This window comes from Rhinoderma darwinii, chromosome 1, assembly GCF_050947455.1.
Source record: "Rhinoderma darwinii isolate aRhiDar2 chromosome 1, aRhiDar2.hap1, whole genome shotgun sequence".
Classification (NCBI taxonomy): domain Eukaryota; kingdom Metazoa; phylum Chordata; class Amphibia; order Anura; family Rhinodermatidae; genus Rhinoderma; species Rhinoderma darwinii.
The window spans coordinates 289,447,834-289,468,297 of NC_134687.1; the positions used below are offsets into that span (position 1 = coordinate 289,447,834).

The 20,464-nt window shown below is 41.0% G+C and overlaps 1 protein-coding gene across 2 annotated transcripts in view; it reads right to left on the bottom strand.

Annotated features, from left to right (window-relative positions):
• The window catches only part of KCNN1 (potassium calcium-activated channel subfamily N member 1), a 121,426-nt gene that overhangs the window by 83,616 nt on the left and 17,346 nt on the right, over positions 1-20,464 (bottom strand). For both annotated transcript variants that reach the window (XM_075825305.1, XM_075825304.1), the window contains exon 2: positions 8,595-9,047. In XM_075825305.1, coding sequence (XP_075681420.1) covers positions 8,595-9,047 — 453 coding nt within the window. The remainder of the gene's footprint in view (positions 1-8,594; positions 9,048-20,464) is intronic.

Consider the following 20,464-nt stretch of genomic DNA (forward strand, 5'->3'; position numbering starts at 1 on the left):
CATACTTTGTATGGGAGCATGGCACGAAAGTGCGGCCAGCAGCCTGCGGCCACCGGTCGTGCCCGCATTCGCGGGCCGTGATTGCGGGCACAGCCGTGTGCATGAGGCCTTAGGGATGAGTTATTTTAATGAGAGACGTGCTACAAGTTGCCTATTCAGATGGCATGTACAGTATATTAGTAAATTGTGTGTTATATTAACCAACATTGATATGATTGTGTTGTTTAATGACGTCCTAAAACGGACAAGATACACACAGCATACAAAAGATTCTTAACTATTTTTTTCTTTATCTAAGATAATAGATAATTTAAGAAATAAAAGCATATAGTGGTGGGCACTGCACTGCTCCTCTGATTGCAGTACACACTACTCATTTAAGAGGCATAGGAGCAGTGGTTGTGTCTGACCCCCCCCCCCCTTCCTTTTTCGCAAAGTTTTGTGCCTTTTACCACTCCTTCCCCCATAGAGGGGCTTAATGGTCTGTCCCAGTCTTGTCGCCTGTGATTGATCCTTCCTTTGCGCCTTCCACCTTCTATGCATTCAGCCTCTTCGGATGGACAACCTCTCTTCCTCAGTGGTAATGCCCACACTCCTGCCCTCTTTTTACAGCCTTTTGGGGTTGCTGTGGTTGAATTATATATATATATGGGTTGCTGCTGTTGGTTTTTACATTTTCTCTATTATGTTGTAATTCTGCTTACTCTGTAAGTTGTCTATCCTTCAAAAATATAAAGTCGCAGCTGGCGGTCAGTGGTGGTAAAAACCTGTAGAGTGATGGATTTGAAGGAAGACTTGCCCAGCAGACCACATAAATGTTATGATTTCCAGATATTGCTAACTTGATTAATATTGTTTGTATACAATAATGTGACCAACCCCAATCCACCAAAAGAAAATGAGTGCTCTATTTATATTTGGGCCATCATGGAAGAGGAGGGGAGCAATGGGTATTTAAAAGTTAGTTACATGCTCTTTACAGTCTGGTGAGACAAAGGAGGACATGATTTAGGAATTGAGACAGTGATTAGTCCAGTGAAGCAAAGAAAAATAATTTACACAAATGTTCAAAAACAGGGGTGGCAGAGGTTTCAGAATGCACCCCATAACCCTCTGTCTCAAGTTCAGCATGATAGCTGTTGGATGGAAAATCTATTTATTTAATTGGCCACTGTCACCCCCTCCCTACTAATACCTACTACTCCTATTTATATGACGTATTCCCCATTCCCTCCACCACCTCCCACACATGTGCCATTCTCAATGTTGTAGGGCCAACTGGCCATCCTTTCATATATTTGCAAGAGCATCCACTTGCTCCTGCAACTTCTCTTCAGGCTCCATCTGTTACTTACCTCGTCTGGTTCCAGTGACGAGTACCGACAACTTGTTTCTTGGTTATTGTGGTTCTACTCCTGGTATTGACTTTTAACCTGATTCCTGACTACGGTACTGTCTCATCTTCTGGCTTGCTACTTCCTGACTAATAATCCATTGACAGTCCCTGACTATGTTCCCAACTGCGATACAACGCACCAATTGGTGACTATTCTGGTGACCGTGACCTGGGAATTTAAAGGTGAAGAATGGTAAGTTTCCTTAGAGTCCGCACCTCAATCTAGCCAGTGCCAATTCCATTAGGTAGAGGATTCCCTCCTCTGGTGAGACACATAACCGTATCTGCAGACGATGGATCCCAAAGCGCTGCAATGTCTACACCCCTGCCAGAAGACGTCTATAAACTTGCCGACCAAGTTACACAGAAAGACAATTGCCAACAAGAGATTGTCTGTGCGCTCCAGGGAATAACGGCTCGATAACGCTTTGCAACCCACACCTTCTGCAACATCCACAGAATCCTTATTCCAGCAGATATTCATGGTAACTTCCTCTCCTGTACCTGCCACCTAAGTTTCATCACTGCAGCTATCTGCTCCTCCCTGGTTTAATAGCGACGCTATGTATTGTCGTGGTTTCATCAACCAGTGCACCATACGTTTTGAACTTTGTCCTCAGCAGTTTTTTTTGGAGAATTAGAATGGTATAAGAGAACAAATATACAGGGTGGGCCATTTATATGGATACACCTAAATAAAATGGGAATGGTTGGTGATATTAACTTCCTGTTTGTGGCACATTAGTATATGGGAGGGGGGAAACTTTTCAAGCTGGGTGTTGACCATGGCGGCCATTTTGAAGTTGGCCATTTTGTATCCAACTTTAGTTTTTTCAATGGGAAGAGGGTCATGTGACACATCAAACCTATCGAGAATTTCACAAGAAAAACAATGGTGTGCTTGGTTTTAACGTTACTTTATTCTTTCATGAGTTATTTACAAGTTTCTGACCACTTATAAAATGTGTTCAAAGTGCTGCCCATTGTGTTGGATTGTCAATGGAACCCTCTTCTCCCACTCTTCACACACTGATAGCAACACCGCAGAAGAAATGCTAGCACAGGCTTCCAGTATCCGTAGTTTCAGTTGCTGCACATCTCGTATTTTCACAGCATAGACAATTGCCTTCAGATGACCCCAAAGATAAAAGTCTAAGGGGGTCAGATCGGGAGGCATTTCTTCTACGGTATTGCTATCAGTGTGTGAAGAGTGGGAGAAGAGGGTTGCATTGACAATCCAACACAATGGGCAGCACTTTGAACACATTTTATAAGTGGTCAGAAACTTGTAAATAACTCATGAAAGAATAAAGTAACGTTAAAACCAAGCACACCATTGTTTTTCTTGTGAAATTCTCGATAAGTTTGATGTGTCACATGACCCTCTTCCCATTGAAAAAACTAAAGTTGGATACAAAATGGCCGACTTCAAAATGGCCACCATGGTCAACACCCAGCTTGAAAAGTTTCCCCCCTCCCATATACTAATGTGCCACAAACAGGAAGTTAATATCACCAACCATTCCCATTTTATTTAGGTGTATCCATATAAATGGCCCACCCTGTACAAAGGTTGCAACTTAGACAAATATGTAGCATGGCGACAACTTAGACAAATATAAAGCAGTCATAAACCCAAAATAGATGAGAAAAATAAGAAACCATTCCCAAATGCTATGGAAGCTATCAGGCACTTTTCCGCAGGAGAATGGAAAACCAAAAGAAAGGATGTGGGAAAAAAAAAAGGAAAAGAGACAAGAAAGATAGAAGAATATATTCAAGCCGCATGAGCCTTTGAAGTAGATGGATCAGAATATGAAGTCTGTCAAGTTTCATGGAGAAGGTGTCTGTAAGAATCTGAATGCTGAAACTCCATCCAGTTGTACCATGTTTTGTGATGTTTGTCAACAACATCATTCACAGAAGAAGTCAGGTTCTCCATCAGCCTTAAGTCATTGATCTTGGAAATCCAGAGAAAAAGCAAAGGAGGTATATTTTTCTTCCACATTAGCGGAATGCATTGACATGCAGCCATTACTAAAGACAAAGCAATAACCGCTTATATGCTTTAATTGAAACATCGCAGTGATGGAGAAGGAACAGAGCCAGATCCAAGGTTATGGTCGTGCCAGTAACTTTGCAAATCACCAGTTTAACACCTTCCCGAATGGAAGATAACGTTGTACAGGACCAGAAAATATGCAAGAAAGTACCCTCCTCACCACTACATCTCCAGGACATAGGAAAAACTTCTGGAAATATGAAATGTAATTGAGTGGGGACTCTGTACCAACGGGTCAACAGTTTAGAACACGCTTCTTGATAGTGAGAGCTAATAGAGTTCTTGTGGGCAAGTGTGAGGATATGAGTCTGTTGTACAGAAGATAGAAAGAGACCTAAGTCTGACTCCCAGTGAAGGGACAATTCAGAGATTGTGAACCAATCTGCATTAGAAAGGAAGGAGGCAGCACAGAATTTTTTGTTGGTAGTCCAAAGATAGAAGATTGGGTCTTCCAAGCCTGGAATAAAACGAGGGTTGCCTAAAATACGGTAAAGGGGAGAATATATGAGAAGAATTGATGTCCTTACTTCTGTCAACGAGCAGTATGCCAAAGTTGGACCAAAAGTTGGATGAGAGCGAAAGTTCTTCAAATATTCAGGATTAATCGATGGGGAGGCCATAAGTGGGATAGCAGTAAATGCCTGATCTAGAGCCAACCAGGGTTTAATCTGAGAGTGTCTGCACAAGTCAAGAACTCGTGTCAATGGCCATTCTAAGCTGAATGTTCCTGCCCTCGTCCTCAGCAGTTCTACTTGGACCGAGTAAAAGTGGCCTATGTGATTTTTTTGCTACCTGGAGAGGCTCTGGTTTGGTCCTCCCCTCTATGGGTACATCCTGATACAATGGTGTCCTCCTGTCTGCCTTTATGAGTTCCTTTCGGAGGGTCTTCAAGAACCTGGCCTTACTACTTAGGCTGCTTCGGCTCTTTTTTGCTTCAAGAAGGTGCTTTCAACGTCGGCCAATAAGCATTCAAAATTCTTTATCCTGGCATCTGAATTATCCTGAAACAATAAATCTCTGGTTGCAGCATTTCATGAAGGTTTATCGGGCAATATTAAAGATGATCTGGCGGGTCGCAACCATCCTTCTGCATTGAATGATCGGATTTCCCTGGCTACCAGAGTGGAACTTCAGTTTCAGGAGGGATCTCAAGAAAAGGTGCTTTTCCCACATCTAGCTCCTACCTTTAATAACCCATCAGTTGCTTCTGCTGGCAAACAAGTGGGTCAAACAGCACTTTCAAAAGAAAAACTGAGATGCCGCCTGACTCTAGGCCTATACCTTTTTTGTTGACAAAACTGTCATCTCCATGTCAATTGTCCTGTTCATCCTTCGCAGATGGAAAACTTCATGGCCTAGATGAGAGAGGGGAGACACGTCCTTTCCCCCATAATAAAAGTCTGGTTCCTGTTACCGTGAGTTTCAAAGCTCTTCTAGATCCAGTATGGCCTTTCTGGACTCAGACGCAGCTGGAAACTTTATAGCATATTCTCTTGTCAAGAAACTTCAGCTATCCCTGTTGTGACTCTTCAGAATCCCCTATGTTTAACCTCTGTCAATGGATCCTTTATTTTGCAGCAACATGTCTCCTTCCAAATGGTTCCAGTGCAGCACCAAGTGGGGTTCCTTCAGTCAAAGAGATCTCTTTCCTGATTCTTACATACTCTTCCAGTCCTGTGGTTATTGATTTCCTTGGCTCTGCTACACTTCATCCCATCAACATAACATCAATTTCAAGACATGCTTCTCTTTGGCTCCGGTTCTCTATCATCCTGATCTTAATAAGCAGTTCTCGTCCAACAGTCTTTGTAAGAGACATGTTCCATGTGGCTTCTTCTATAAGAATTTCTGTTCTGCCGAGAAAAATTATTCTATTGGAGACCGAGAATTGATGGCACTGACAATTGCTCTGGAAAAATGGCAACTTCTATTGGAGGCTACAAAATTTCCCCTCAGTATCTTCAGAGACCATAAAGATTTGGAGTATCTACAGTCTGCACTTTGGGCACTCTTCCTTTCACGTGTTGATTTCATCTCGACTTATTGTCCGAACAAAAATTTTCTTTCGAGGTTCTTTTTTATTCATCTGATTCCCTCCCTGATGATCCGGCACATATCATCGACCCCAACTGTATTCTGATCGCTTTCTATATTTCTGCTAAAACTCCTCACAGAGGACGTTCCCTTGTATCTCCTGATTTTTAATGGAAGGTTTTATCGGGCTCATTCTTTACTGTTGCCAGGACATCCTGGAGTCAAACGTACCAGCGACTTTCTCTTGCAATACTGCAGGTGGCCGGAATGCAGACAAGAAGTTAAAGAGTTCATTGTCTCCTGTACCACCTGTGCTCAGTTCAAACCTTCAAAGCAAGTGTCATTGGGTCTTCTCCATCTCTTGCCCATTCCAAGCAAACCTTAGACTGAGATCTCACTGGACTTTGTGGACTCCGTATTCCCAATAGTTTCCATATCTCCTTTCTTAATCTTTGGTCATCATCAGGTTTTTTCATGAAGTTCAAGACTGCCCCCCACTTTCGAATCCTTATCAGATTTCGAGGTAAATTAAATCCTGGATTGTAAGAAGTTTTGTGGGAAACTCTTTTATCTAATCGTCTGGAAGGGATATAGCCCTGAGGAGAGAACCTGGACTCCTATGGAAGACGTTTATGCTCCACATCATCAAAAAGTTTAATTTGAACGGCTCTTCTCTTCACCCGCTGATGATGTGAGGCCTGGCAGCCTATTTAAAGTGGAATTAGCCTGCTATGCCTTGCCTGCAGAACACTCTTTGTCTGGCTCTTGTTCCTATTGATAATTGACTGTTTCTGACTCTGATCCTGACCCTGACATTGACTTCAGCCGTGTTCCTGGATGATGCACCTGTCTCGCACTTTGTCACATGGTACCTGTAGTTCCAATCCATCTCATCCTCTGGCTTGCTACTTCCTGACTACTAATCCATTGATGACCCGAGTATACGTTTCTGACTCTGCTACAGTGCACCCACCACCAATCGATGTCTATTCTGGGGACCGTGACCTGGGAATTTGGCCAGGAAAGTACATACCATGGGTTAAGGGCGAGTTTCTTCAGACTCTGCACCACAGTCTAGCCAGCACCAATTCGATTGTGGCTTAGAGTAGCGGTCCCCAACCTTTTTTTAACCAGAGAGCAGTTTCATGCGAGACAATTTTTCCACGGACCGGTGGCGGGGGCTGTTTAGGGGTTTAGAGTCAGTTCCCACGTTGTGAAAATAGTGCGGATTTTCCGCAACGGAATTAGTTGCGGAAAATCCGCAGCATAATACAGTAGCAGCAAAGTGGATGAGATAGAACAAATCTCATCCACACGCTGCGTAAATAGTGAGTGGAAAAAACGCTCAGAAATTGACATGCGGTGCAGAGTTTTATACCGCAGCATGTCAATTGTATTTGCATAAACGCTGCTTATTTGTTGCTGGTAAAACCTTCAACAAATAGCAGTTGTTGCGTTTAAAAAAAAAACGCAACTCAGAAGAAAAACCAACTTATACTTACTCAGAAGTCTGTTTCTTCTTCCAGGCCGGCCTCCTGGGATGACGATTCATCCCATGTGACCGCTTCAGCCAATCACAGGCTGTAGTTGTGGTCACATGGGATGAAACGCCATCCCAGGAGGCCAGCCTGGACGACGTCAGAGGGCCTGTCTCCTGGGATGACGCATCATCCCATGTGACCGCTGCTGCAGCCAATCACAGACTGCAGCTGTCTCCTGGGATAAATCGGAATGCTTAGCAGTTTTCCACAGCGGACATTCCGGACAAAAAACTGCACCACAATTTGGTGCGGTTTTTCAGCCGGAATTCCCTGCGGCCATCGGAGAGGCTACCAGATGCTGCTGCCTGGAACCAAATGATCCACTACCAGGTATTGGTTGGGGATCACTGGCTTAGAGGATCCACTTCTCTAGCGAGAAACATAACACCATACTTCAACTTATATATATATATATATATATATATATATATATATATAAAAACATCAACTGCTTCTCTCTACAGATAAGCACTGATTTTCTTAAGAGTGCATGTCACAATTGTCTACCATGGGTGCATGTCACACAGAAGTGTATTCTATTACATTCCTTTGTACTAAAAAACAATCACATGTCCAGCACTGGGGCCATTTATTTTTAGTAAATTAAATTAAAAGCAAGTTCACCAAGCCTTATCAGGCACATAAAGAACACTGTCCAGTCGTACACATAATGGTGCTGTCCAGTGCCGAGCATTTGACTTTTTCCCACTGTGAGTATACCATTTCCAGAGTGGATCCATACATGTGACCTTAGTAGTAGAGGTGAGCTGGATACATTTTGAATATTGGTCATTCCCTTTGCGATGCATCAAAAAGAAGCCATCATTCTACCCTGCCACCTATATATGTTTTTTTCAATTCATAAGTAGAATCCTCCTCAATAGCAAACTAGCCGGCTGCCTACACAAGATAACCATTGTACTGGCCCTGGTTGAAAGGAGGATTTTTGACAGTTATTATATGTTTCTTAGCTTACGTCACTTCCATTTTTAGATAATCAAAATTTGGGTTAACTGGTAGACAAGTTATATCGAGCACAGTAGCACAAAAGGTATTCATTTACCAATAAATTTCTGGTCTTTTTAACACAGTAGGGCAGATTTACTATTCAAAATATTCTGGTGTACATGCTGTGCGCCACATTTAATAACTACTTTAGACACTTTTTTCATCATGCGTAACAAGGGAGGGTGACTTAGTGGGAAATGAGCATAGCCTTGCAGAAAGGGGAATGGCTTAAAATGCGACTCTTTTGGTGCAAAAAACTGGCGTAAACTTAGCCAACTAATAGGTGGTATAAGGAAGAGAAAAGTGTCTACCATGTATAGCAAGATACGCCAAATTTATTATACAGCATGCACCACTTTGATAAATCTGAAACATTTTCTAACTGCATTGTGTAAGTTTACGCTGTCTAAAACTAAGACAGTATTGGTAAATTTGCCTTAGTGTTCAAGAAGTCATGAAAGGGAATTCAATGCAAAATTGGTTAGACCAGTAAACATGGATTTTACATTAGAATAGCTTTTTAATGTATACAGTTGAAAGCATTTATCATTACCTTTGTATAGACCCCCCAGGACAGCTCTGTTTCGGTGACCATGACCACTATACCAAACATCCCAAATATGAGAGCGTAGTCACTGAGCCTTTTCCTCTTCTCAAACAGCGCTCTTCTATGACCCAGTTTGTAGCCCACGTTTTGTTTATTCTTTTGGCCCCGATGACCTCCTTGGCTACTTTCGTCCCCTCCTCGTAGGCTGCGGTGAGATGCTTTAATAGGGTCGTTTTTGCTTACTACTACTTCGATTCCAGGGCTGTGTAGTGTCTGCAGGGGTTGGGTCTCTGGGTCTGTCTCGTGGAGGTTTCTCCTAGAGGAGCTAAGGCTGCTGAGGGGTCTTGGGATCCCCCCGTTGTATCTGCAGCTGTTCATGGCTATGTCCGAAAAACGGTTGGACTGTCTGAAGGATGCTTCTGGACCATCATGACTGATGGGCTGTAGGTCAGCGTTCCCCTATGGGACAGATACACAGATACATTTGTTACAAATCAATGGTCATTTAAATACCAATGTATGAATGACAGATTTTATACTGTAAAATAATCACAAAAATAGGGTTATACAAATGCAAATTGAATACAAGCTATGACATCTGAACATTTAATGTAATCTAAATTCACACAAAATTCAAGTTAGATTCCGATATAAATGTTAAGGGAGTTTTTAGGTTATTTTGTTCGGTGGAAATAATCAATAAAATATATTTTGAAGGTTTCCCAAAAAAAGGTGACACACAATTATTGCTTATTGCCCACTACTATTTAATCAATGAGAAGATAATTAATATTATTAATGCATGAATTTAACTGCTTCATCGCATGTCATATTAATTTATTTGGCAACAGTGCCTATGGATCATTATTAATGACTGGTAGCCTTTCTTTATGCTGACATACAGGGAATAGTATGTGCGATGTGTGGAGTAGCTGTGAGGTATTCCATACACACATTCACAGGTTCTTTGAAAATATGTTCTTGACAGCATTATCACTTGAATGCAATGAAAACTATATGTTCTTAATTGCATGTAAAACTAACCACATCGGGAATTTTTTTTTTTTTAAAAATTAAGAAAAACAAGGAACCTCATATATGTGCATATAATGACAGACAGTATGGGGTATCTTGAAATGTAGAGGATCAACAGAGGTCATGTACACAGGGAAAAAAAAAATGTACCCCTTAATGACCTGGCCTGAAAAGGCCACAATGACCAGCTACATTTTTCGGTTTTAGCCTCTGCCTTTCAGCAGTCATAACTTTTTTATTTTTTCTATGTCGTGGCTGTATGAGGCCTTGTTTTATGCAAGAGAAATTGTATTTTTTTTTTTTTACACAGCAATTTAATTGATATAATTTATTTTTATGGCGTGAATATAGGAAAAAGTTTGATTCTTAGCATTCTTTTTTTTGTTTATTTTTTTTATCTCGTTCATGTTTTACGCTAAATAACCATTTAACCCCTTAAGGACACAGCCTGTTTTGGCCTTGTAGACACAGCCGATTTTTTAAAATCTGACGTGTTACTTTATGTGGTAAAAACTTTGGAATGCATTTACCTATTCAAGCAATTCTGAATTCTTTTTTTGCAAAAAATAGCATTTTTCTAAATTTAAACGTATCTGCTTGTAAAACAGATAGTATTACAAAATAGTTACTAGTTAACATTCCCTATATGTCTACTTTATGTTTGCATAGTTTTTTTAAACATCCTTTTATTTTTCTATGACATCACAAGACTTAGAACTTTAGCAGCAATTTCTCACATTTTCAAGAAAATTTCAGAAGGCTATTTTTACAGGGACCAGTTCAGTTGTGAAGTGGCTTTGAGGGCCTTATATATTAGAAAGTCCCCATAAATCACCCCATTTTAAAAACTGCACCCCTCAAAGTATTCAAAACAGCACTCAGAAAGTTTCTTAACTCTTTAGGCATTTCACAGGAATTAAAGCAAAGCAAAGTAGAGGTGAAATTTACAATGTTAATTTTTTTTTACAAAATCCATTTGTAATACATTTTTTTCTGTAAGGTCACATTCAGACGTGGAGGAATTGTTGTTGAATTCCACTGCGGACAGTCCGCAGTGGAATTCCGCAGCAGCTGTTTTTTTACATTTGTTTCTATACATTTTTAGGAAAGTTAGTTCAGATGTTGCAGAAAATAACTGTGCGAAAATTAGGCTGCGGTGCAGATTTTTCCCTCCACAGCATACTCATTATGTTGCGGAGAAGAAGCGGAATTTCACTGCGGATTTCAGCCTTTGCAATGCAAAAACTGAAATCTGTGGCAAGTCCGCTGTGATATCTGCAACGTCTGAATTACCTGTCAAATATGCAAATGTTGGTGCAGATCCGTTGCGTAATTGCCCCGAATCTGCACCAACATTTGCAGCGGAAAAATTCTGCCACGTCTAAGCATGACCTAACACAAAAGGATTTACCAGAAAAATGCAACTCAATATTTATTGCCCAGATTCTGCTGTTTTTATAAATATCCCACATGTGGCCCTAGTGTACTAATGGACTGAAACACCGGACTCAGAATTTTGGTGCCTCCTTTTAGTGAGTTTTGAAGAGGTCTTGTAGTGCCAAAACAGTGGAAACCCCCCAAAAGTGACCCCATTTTGGAAACTACACCCCATAAGAAATGTGTCAAGTGGTGTAGTTACCATTTTGACTCCAAAGTTTTTTCGCTAAACTTATTGGAATTAGTGTGTAGAGATGAAAATCTACTTTTTTTCTGAAAAAATTTAGAAAGTTTTAATTTTTACAAGGAATAAAGGAGAAAAAGCACCCCAACATTTGTAAAGCAATTTCTCCCAATTATGGAAATACCCCATATGTGGTAATAAACTGCTGTATGGACCCACGACCAGGGCTCAGAAGGGAAGGAGCGCCATTTGGATTTTGGAGTGCAGATTTTGCTGAATTGGTTTCTGGAGGTCATGGCAGAGCCCCTGAAGTACCAGTACAGTAGAAATTCCCCAGGTGTGATCCCATTTTTGAGACTATACCCCTCAAATAATTAAATTAAAGGTGTAGTGAGAATTTTGATCCCTCAGGTTTTTTTTTTATAGATGTTATTAGAATTGGGCCGTGAAATAAAAAAAATGTTTTTCAGTGCCATGTCGTGTTTGCAACGCCGTAGAGGGACCAAAATAGTGGAAACCCCCAAAAAGTGTCCCCATTTTGGAAACTACACCCCAAGGAATTTTTCTAGGGGTATAGTTAGCATTTTGACCCCGCAGGTTTTTTTGCGGTATTTATTGTAATTAGGCCGTGAAACTGAAAATCTACATTTTTTCTAATAAAATGTAGTTTTAGCTCAGATTTATTTCATTTTCATAATAGATAAAGGAGAAAAAGCACCACAACATTTGTAAAGCAATTTCTCCCGAGTAATACCCCATATATGGTAATAAACTGCTGTTTGGACACACGGCAGGGCTTATAAAGGAAGGAGCACTATTTGACTTTTAGAGCCCAAGTTTTGCTAGATTGGTTTGCCATGTCACATTTGCAAAGCCCCCAAGGGGCCAAAACAGTGTAAAACCAACAAAAGTGGCCCCATTTTGGCAACTACACCCCTCACCGAATTTATCTAGCGATATAGTGAAAATTTTGACCCCACTGTTTTTTTGTTGAATTTATTGGAATTAGGCAGTGAAAATGAACATCTAAATTTTTCAACTAAAATGTTGATTTTTTTTCATTTTCACAAGGAATAAAGGAGAAGCACCCCAATATTTGTAAAGAAATTTCTCCTGAGTACAGCAATACCCCATATGTGGTAATAAACTGCTGTTTTGACATACCGCAGGGCTCAGAATGGCAGGAGCGTTACTTGGCATGCAGATTTTGCTTGATTGATTTTTGGGCACCATGTCACATTTGCAGAGCCCCTGAGGTACCAGTACAATAGAAACCCCTGAGAAGTGCCTCAATTTTGGAAACTATACCCCTCAGGGCATTCATCTAGGGGTGTAGTGAGCATTTTCATCCACATGTGTTTCATAGATTTTATTAGAATTAGGCAGTGAAAATTAAATTACATTTTTTCCAAAAATATATAGTTTTTGCTCCCAATTTTTTATTTTCACAAGGGGTAATAGGAGAAAAAACCACCACACAATGTGTTACCCAATTTCTCCCGAGTACAGCAATACCCCATGTGTGGCCCTAAACTGCTGATTCGGCACATGGCAGAGCTCAAAATGGAAGGAGCGCCATTTGGCTTTCAGAGGACAGATTTTGCTGGACTGGTGTACGGGCGCCATGTCTCATTTGCAGAGCTCCCTTTGGTACCAAAGTAGAGTGGAAAACCCTGAGAAGTGACCCTATTTTGTAATGGCATTCATCATTTGCCTGGACATATGACAGGGCTTAGGAGTAAAAAGTGTACCATGCGCATTTGAGGTCTATTTTGGTGATTTTTACAGAATTGGCCCACAATATAAGGGCTTTGGTGTCAAATAGTAAAACAAACCACAAGGTGCGATTTTGGAAACTGCACTCCTCAAGGCATTTTTTAAGAGGTATATTGAGCATTTTGACCCCACAGTTTTTTTTTTTTTGTATTAGAAATGAAGGCTCAGTGGATGGTGCAAAGTGAAAATTGCAATTTTCCAATTTTCCACTGGTATGCCATTTTAGTGCACAATATGTTGTGCCCAGTTCGTGCCACTGAAGACAAATACCTCATAAACTGTTAAGCGGGTTCTCCTGGGTATGGTGATGCCATACATGTGGACGTAAACTGCTGTTTGGGCACACTGTAGGTTTCAGAAGAGAGGGAGCGCGATTTGGGTTTTGGAGAACAGATTTTGCTTGGTAGTTTTCGTGTTTGGGGTATTGCTGGTATTTCAGTTTATAATATGGGGGCATATGTAAGCTGGACAGAGAACATCAGGGCATAATAGGGTGGTATAATAATGCAGTAAATAAATAATAATCCGCAGATGTGTGGCCAGTGTCGCACTGATAAATGGTGCCCGATCTTATCCGCTTTTGGAACGCTTGGCACATTTTGCGCCGCCATATTCTGAGAGCCAGAACTTTTTGATTTTTTCTCCGAAGCGATTACGGCGATACCAAATGTATATAGTTTTCTAATGTTGTACAGCGTTTGCACAATAAAATCACTTTTGTTTCAAATAATTAATTTTTTGTGTCACTATATTTTGAGAGCCATAACTTTTTTATTTTTTCGTCAAAAAAGATGTGGGAGGGCTTGTTTTTTGCGAGACGGGCTGTAGTTTTTAATAGTATAATTTTTGGGTACATGTAACATTTTGATCACTTTTTTTATTCTGTTTTGGGAGGGGTGGTGACCTAAAAACAGGGGTTCTGGAATTGCTTTTTATTTTACATTTTTTGGTGTTACTGTGCGGGTAAAATAGCGTGATATTTTTATAGTTTGGGTCGTTATGGACACAGTGATATCACATATGTGTACTTTTTTTTATGTTTTCCATTTTTTCCTATCATAAAAGACTTATTATGGGAAAAAAGAGAGTTATTGTTTTTTTAACTTGAAACTTTTATTTTTTTACTTTTTTACAACATTTTTATTAACTTTTTTTTTTACTTTTTTTGTTGTCCCACTATGGGACTTGAAGGCTTGAAGCCCTTGTTATTCTAATATACTTCACTACCTATATAGTGACATATATTCACTGACAGCAAGCCTAGTAGGCTTCGCCTCCCGTCATGGCCTAATAGGCATCTGTACTAGGAGGCCATTGTTGCGTCTGGTTGCCATAGCAACCATGGTGCCGATCTTTGCCGTTAGTAACCATCGGGTGCGATCTAACCACATAGAAGCAGCGATCGCTTTTTATCGCTGCATCTAAGGTGTTAATTGGCCGGATCGGAGCCTAGCTCCAGACCTGGCCGTTACAGCAGGATTTCAGCTGTGACAAATAGCTGACACCCGTGGCCACGGCAACCATCAGGGGTGCAGATAGGCTAGATATGACTTAGATGCAGCGATCGCTGTATCTAAGTGGTTAATTGGCCGGATCGGAGCCTAGCTCCGGTCCTGGCCGTTACAGCGGAGTGTCAGCAGAAATATACAGTCGACAGCCGGTGGTGATGGCGCTGGCTCAGCTTCTGAGCCAGCTCCATCACATACTCGTTCTCAAGGAGCTGTGATTGGTTAGTCTGCTGTGACTGAACAATCACAGAGATCGCCGGCAGGGGACCACTGTGATTGGTCCTCTGCCGTCTATCTGTGCCGATCAACTGTCATAAACAGTTGATGGCACAGTTCTGTCAGTACGTCCTGGTGCGTTAAAGCATTGCAATGCATGACGTACCGCTACGTCCTGGTGCGTCAAGGGGTTAAATTAATTCTTCAGGTTATTACAGTCGTGTAGATACCTAATATGTGCAGGTTTTTATGTTTTTATGTAATGTCGGGGCAATAAAATATATTTTATGCAAAATAATGACATTTTGGGGGGGATATTTTTTATTTTTTTTTGTTATATATTTTTTTAATCCCATTAAGGGATAACTTTATTTACAACTTTATTTTCTACTTATAATGTATTAGCATACTCCTGTTTGCCAATACATTACACTGTGTCACTTTGACACAGGCTTCTGTTAGGACAGCACACGGTGACGCGATCTAAAAGAGGAGTTCCCTTTGATCATGCCACGGTCACGAACCACAGCGATCAAAGGGTTAAACAGTTGGGGTCAGCATTTTTTCCGATCCTAGCTGTGTTCAGGAGGCTTGTCTAAGATCAGAAGCTGCTTAAAGGAGCACTCAACAGCCTCTTCTACAGAGACACCAAAAAAAAGTTGCTGTAGACGAAGGACCTGCACTGCCTGCCGTCAAAAGACGGTGGGTGGTCATTAAGCAGTTAAAAAAATTATAATATGTAGAATTTCAAAGGCTGTCTTTGGTGTTACCACTGTTTCATCTGTACACTAATTTTCAAATATATTTTGAATTGATTTGCACCCAGGATAGCAGACTGGTAGTCAGAGTATGTACCAGACGATCTGATCAATTTATACAATTTCCAGATGTAAGGCCTCGTTCACATCTGCGTTGGAGGCTCTGTTAGGGCCCTCCGTCGCAGATCTGGCCAAGATTACCGGACAACCACAGACACCCCGACAGAAAGCCGGTGAAACCCATTAAAGTGGGCCGCCGGTGGTATCCGTTGTGCAGTGGACCATTGCTCCCGTTATTGCCTTGTTCTGCTTCTATGATGGAGCAGAACATTGGAAAGACACGACGCGGGTGTGAACAATTGACTCTTTTTACAACAAATACAAACATTTTTGTCTGTACTCCATATGGCTGACTTTTAAAGGAAGACATGTAACCACATTCGAAATGGCATACACAGAAAGGTCCTCTCTGTTGTTTTGCTAATTCAAATATATACTGATACATAAACAAATTTTTATCTTTTTAGTTTCTGATATTTTTTTAGTATTGTATTTTCTTTTTCATGATTATACAGCAGCTGCAGAGATTTGCTTTACAGCAGCCACTTTAACATAAGAAAACAAAGAAAAAAAACTAGTGCTTCTTTGGAAGAGTGTTGTGAGCATGCTCTGTGATATGCATGTGCAGTTGTTGCTCTGCAGGTAGAGGGAGGCAGAGGGAGGAGGAGGGAAGCTGTCTCTATTACCTATTGTCAATGGTGTGATTTTGTGATTTGTGTATCCAGTAATAGAGTTATTAGCTTTCATTGTAATCCTCTTCTCTAATGTTAAAGGAGCTGTCTAATTGGTGACAAACCCTCTCAGATAGTAGTTGCGGGTACAGGTTCAGGAATCTATCTGTTCGGATGAATGGCCATCCCCTACTACATGGATGGCTCAAGTCCATCAGAGTGGGAGATGTTCTTACTTTGCATCTCTCCATTCTAGCTCATAGAGGGGGTTCCAAGTCGTGAACCCCTCTATAATATCCATATGCCCTAATAGGGTATACGGACTGGGGTTATCTCATGAAGACAAACCCTTTAATGGGATCATTGCTTATCCTACCCTCAGGTTAAAGATAAAAAGTAATATCTGTCCTGGCATATTTAAGAGTTTGTTTTTTTAAATATAGATAGTCACATAAATTAAAAGAAATCACAGCCAAATATGTCATAAAATATATTTAACATAAAAACTTGGCTTAACCCCTTAGCGACATCCAATGTATAGTTACATCAGATGTGCGCTACCCCAACATGGCGTGGGCTTAGGAGCTAAACCCGCGACATATGCGGCAGGTGATGGCTGTTTCAAACAACTGAAATCAAGAACTCCAATCCTGGAAATGTAACCCCTAAGATGCCGTGGTCAATAATATAATATATTCATAGCAAAGAAATTATAAAATTCTGGCTTCTCTGGTGGGAGTTTAGGAGATTCCTGCAAACTGTATTATTATGTTCAGTGTGTGCAGAAGGCCCCTAAACTCGCTACTGACTACTTGCAGGCAGGATTTTATAATTTGACTTCATGTCAATGTAGATGATTTAGACAGAATTTTATAGTTTCACTCCATGTCTATGCAGATTATTTGGAGTGGTGTATCAGAAATAGGGAGCTCTAACAGCTTTAAAAATATATTAATAAATAAGGCTTTGTTCACATCTCCATTCTTCATGTTTGCTCTGTTCCGTCATAGGAGCAGAATAAAAAAAATGACCCAGTTCTGAATCCATCACATGGACAACAGCGGCACCAAACGGGACCCATTGACTTTAATGGGTTCTATGGGTTTCCGTCATGGTGTCTGTCATTTTCTTTGACAAAATAGCCTTGCAATGCAGATGTAAACTTAGCCCTAATCAGCACAGATACAGTATTTAAAAATATTTAGATGCAAGTTAAGGTGGATATTCACCTTAAGTGATTTTGTATAAGTCATGGAAGTCCATGTTGGAATCTACTATCGTACTACATATGTTTAGTGTTAGTTTCATATGCGTTAAAGAAGAACTCCAGTGGAAACACAACTTTTCATGTCTGCATTCCCCACCTGACTGTATACCACACTCTACACTTATTTTATGTATCCTGTACTTATTTTTTTAACTGCTGCCTTGTCTGTGCTTTAAAAAGCCTCCATCTTGATTCTTAGATTTCCCCAGCTTTCTCTTCCTCTCTGCTTTGCTATCAATCCTATGATGCTTCAGCACAGCATCACGTGACCAGCTAAAGAGCATACCATTTCTGCTTGCTGTGGGACACTGATTATCATTCTCCCCATATTCTCCTAAATAATCTGAGAAAACATAAGTATACAGAAAGGGGGAGCGGCTCTATATTCTTCTACATTATACCTGTGTGTCAGGTACCTGCCTAAGTATCAGCGGTAGCTGATGATAGAAGTTTCTGCCCCCTCCTCCTGTGCAAAACTAGTGTGGTACAGGAAGATTCACATAGATCTCCATAGACTCAAGTAGAGAAAGCGTGTCACCGAGCCCGACTCACACTGCTGCTAAGCAACCATCCCAGTCTGAGATAGAAGCAGCATGAAAAATAACAGGTGAAGACTGACACATGGAATACCATAATGGTGCACATGGGAATGTTTCGTTTTGGCCAGAGTACACCTTTAAACATTGTCTTATTAATTTGATTCCACTTTGTAATGGTGATATGAAACTACAGAACTATTTGCATCATTTTACTTGATGATGATCAAATACATCTACCCCTCCCTTATATTTTTCAAATTATTCCTCTCATGATATAGAGGTTATAGTGAAGCAGACATAATAATGTATAATGCTCTAGATTACAACTTTCAATTAATGTCAAATTTACAGTATTTCTCTATTAAAACAAGATCAACTTTCTAAATGAAGAAGTGGAAGATGGAGATGTACAGTTGGAGTCTTTTAGCAAAGTGTAATAGGGGGAATCTCTACCTTCACCTAGAGGACAGGTGCTTACTTTCATGTTTTAAACAACTCATTTACAATCTGCCCAATGCTTTTTTTTTTAGGTGGATCCTAACATTTTTGACGAGAGATATTACGGGGAAGAAGGATCAGACAACTTTGATTCTAACCTGCCGAATCTGTTATTACCCATGAAAATATGCTGCACTTATTCCATATGCCTATTTAAATAAACATGCATGCTCAGACGATTCTGGCATACATGTTTATATGGAAGTTGGGGAACATAGCTGAATGCTAGTGAATGTGTATGGGCAGCTTTAGTGTGGTATGGAGTTGTAAATTCCCTATACAAATTAGCTGATAATATACTTATAAAGCTTATGGCACTTATTAAATCAATGCTATATAGTAGAAAATGCCACACATAAAGCGTATAGTGTTGTAATCTAAATAATGGGATGATTCACATATTAGGCATTGCAGCTATATTTGAGCATAGTGGCTGAGTCACTTTTCATGTTAGCACAAGCCTCCATCTCTGTCTTCAATAAAAAAAAAATATCTGAAAATGCTTAAGTAGATTGCAGTTCACATATCCTGAATAGGGTTTTAGTGGATTCTTGAGCCTTTAAAAGGACATTCAGACTGCAGCGTTGAGTGTGTGTGTGTGTGTGTGTGTGTATGTATATATATATATATATATATATATATATACACACACATTGCTTCTATGCAGTTGCTCAAATGACAATACTATACAGTGCAGCCTCCACCACGATACGGTGCCGCACAAAATAAACACCAAGATACAGTGCTCAAATAATACCAGCATACACATACCTCCCAACTTTTGAATTTTGAAAAGAGGGACATTTTAAGCCACGCCCCCTAACCACGCCCAATATCCCGCATCAACACATCAAATCACGGCCAGAGCCTTCTGCAAATAACAAGTGCACATTGTCACTGCGGATCTCTAGACTGTCTGGATATCACAGATATTATGGATCCGGTTATGTCGTCTTTATGTTACTTTTCCTAACTTGGGTATAACATTTGCTCATCACGGCGGCAGCTGCAGGACAAACCAAAAGGCTGAGAACAATGAAAGTCAAGAGGGAGACCCTGTGGTTGATAACTTTTCAATTGACAGGTAGCAGAGTTACATGATGGGGATTTTTTTTTTTCAGTTGTGTAACTCTGCTACCAGTCAATGGAAAAATCATCCACCACAGCCCCCCTGTAGATTGCTCCACACACAGCCCCCCTGTACATAGCGTCAGACACAGCCCCCATGTAGATAGGTCCAGATACAGCCCCCCTGTAGATAGCTCCACACACAGCCCCCCTGTACATAGTGCCACACACAGCCCCCTGTAGATAACTCCACACACAGCCCCCTGTAGATAGCTCCACACACAGCCCCCCTGTAGATAGCTCCACACACAGCCCCCTGTAGATAGCTCCAAACACAGCCCCCCTGTAGATAGCGCCACACACAGCACCCTGTAGATAGCTCCACACACAGCCCCCCCCCCTGTATATAGCACCACACACAGCCCCCTGTAGATAGATCCAGATACAGCCCCCCTGTAGATTGCTCCACACAGCCCCCCTGTACATAGCGCCAGACACATCCCACCTGTAGATAGCTCCAGATACAGCCCCCCTGTAAATTGTTCCACACATAGCCCCCTGTAGATATCTCCAGATACAGCCCCCCTGTAGATTGCTCCACACAGCCCCCCTGTAGATAGCTACAGCCCCTTGTAGATTGCTCCACACAGCCCCCCTGTAGATAGCTCCACACATAGCCCCCCTGTAGATAGCTCCAGATACAGCCCCCCTGTAGATTGCTCCACACAGCCCCCCTGTACATAGCTCCAGATACAGCCCCCTTGTACATAGCGCCACACACAGCCCCCATGTACATAGCTTCAAACACAGCCCCCATGTACATAGCTCCACACACAGCCCCCCTGTAGATAGCTCCACA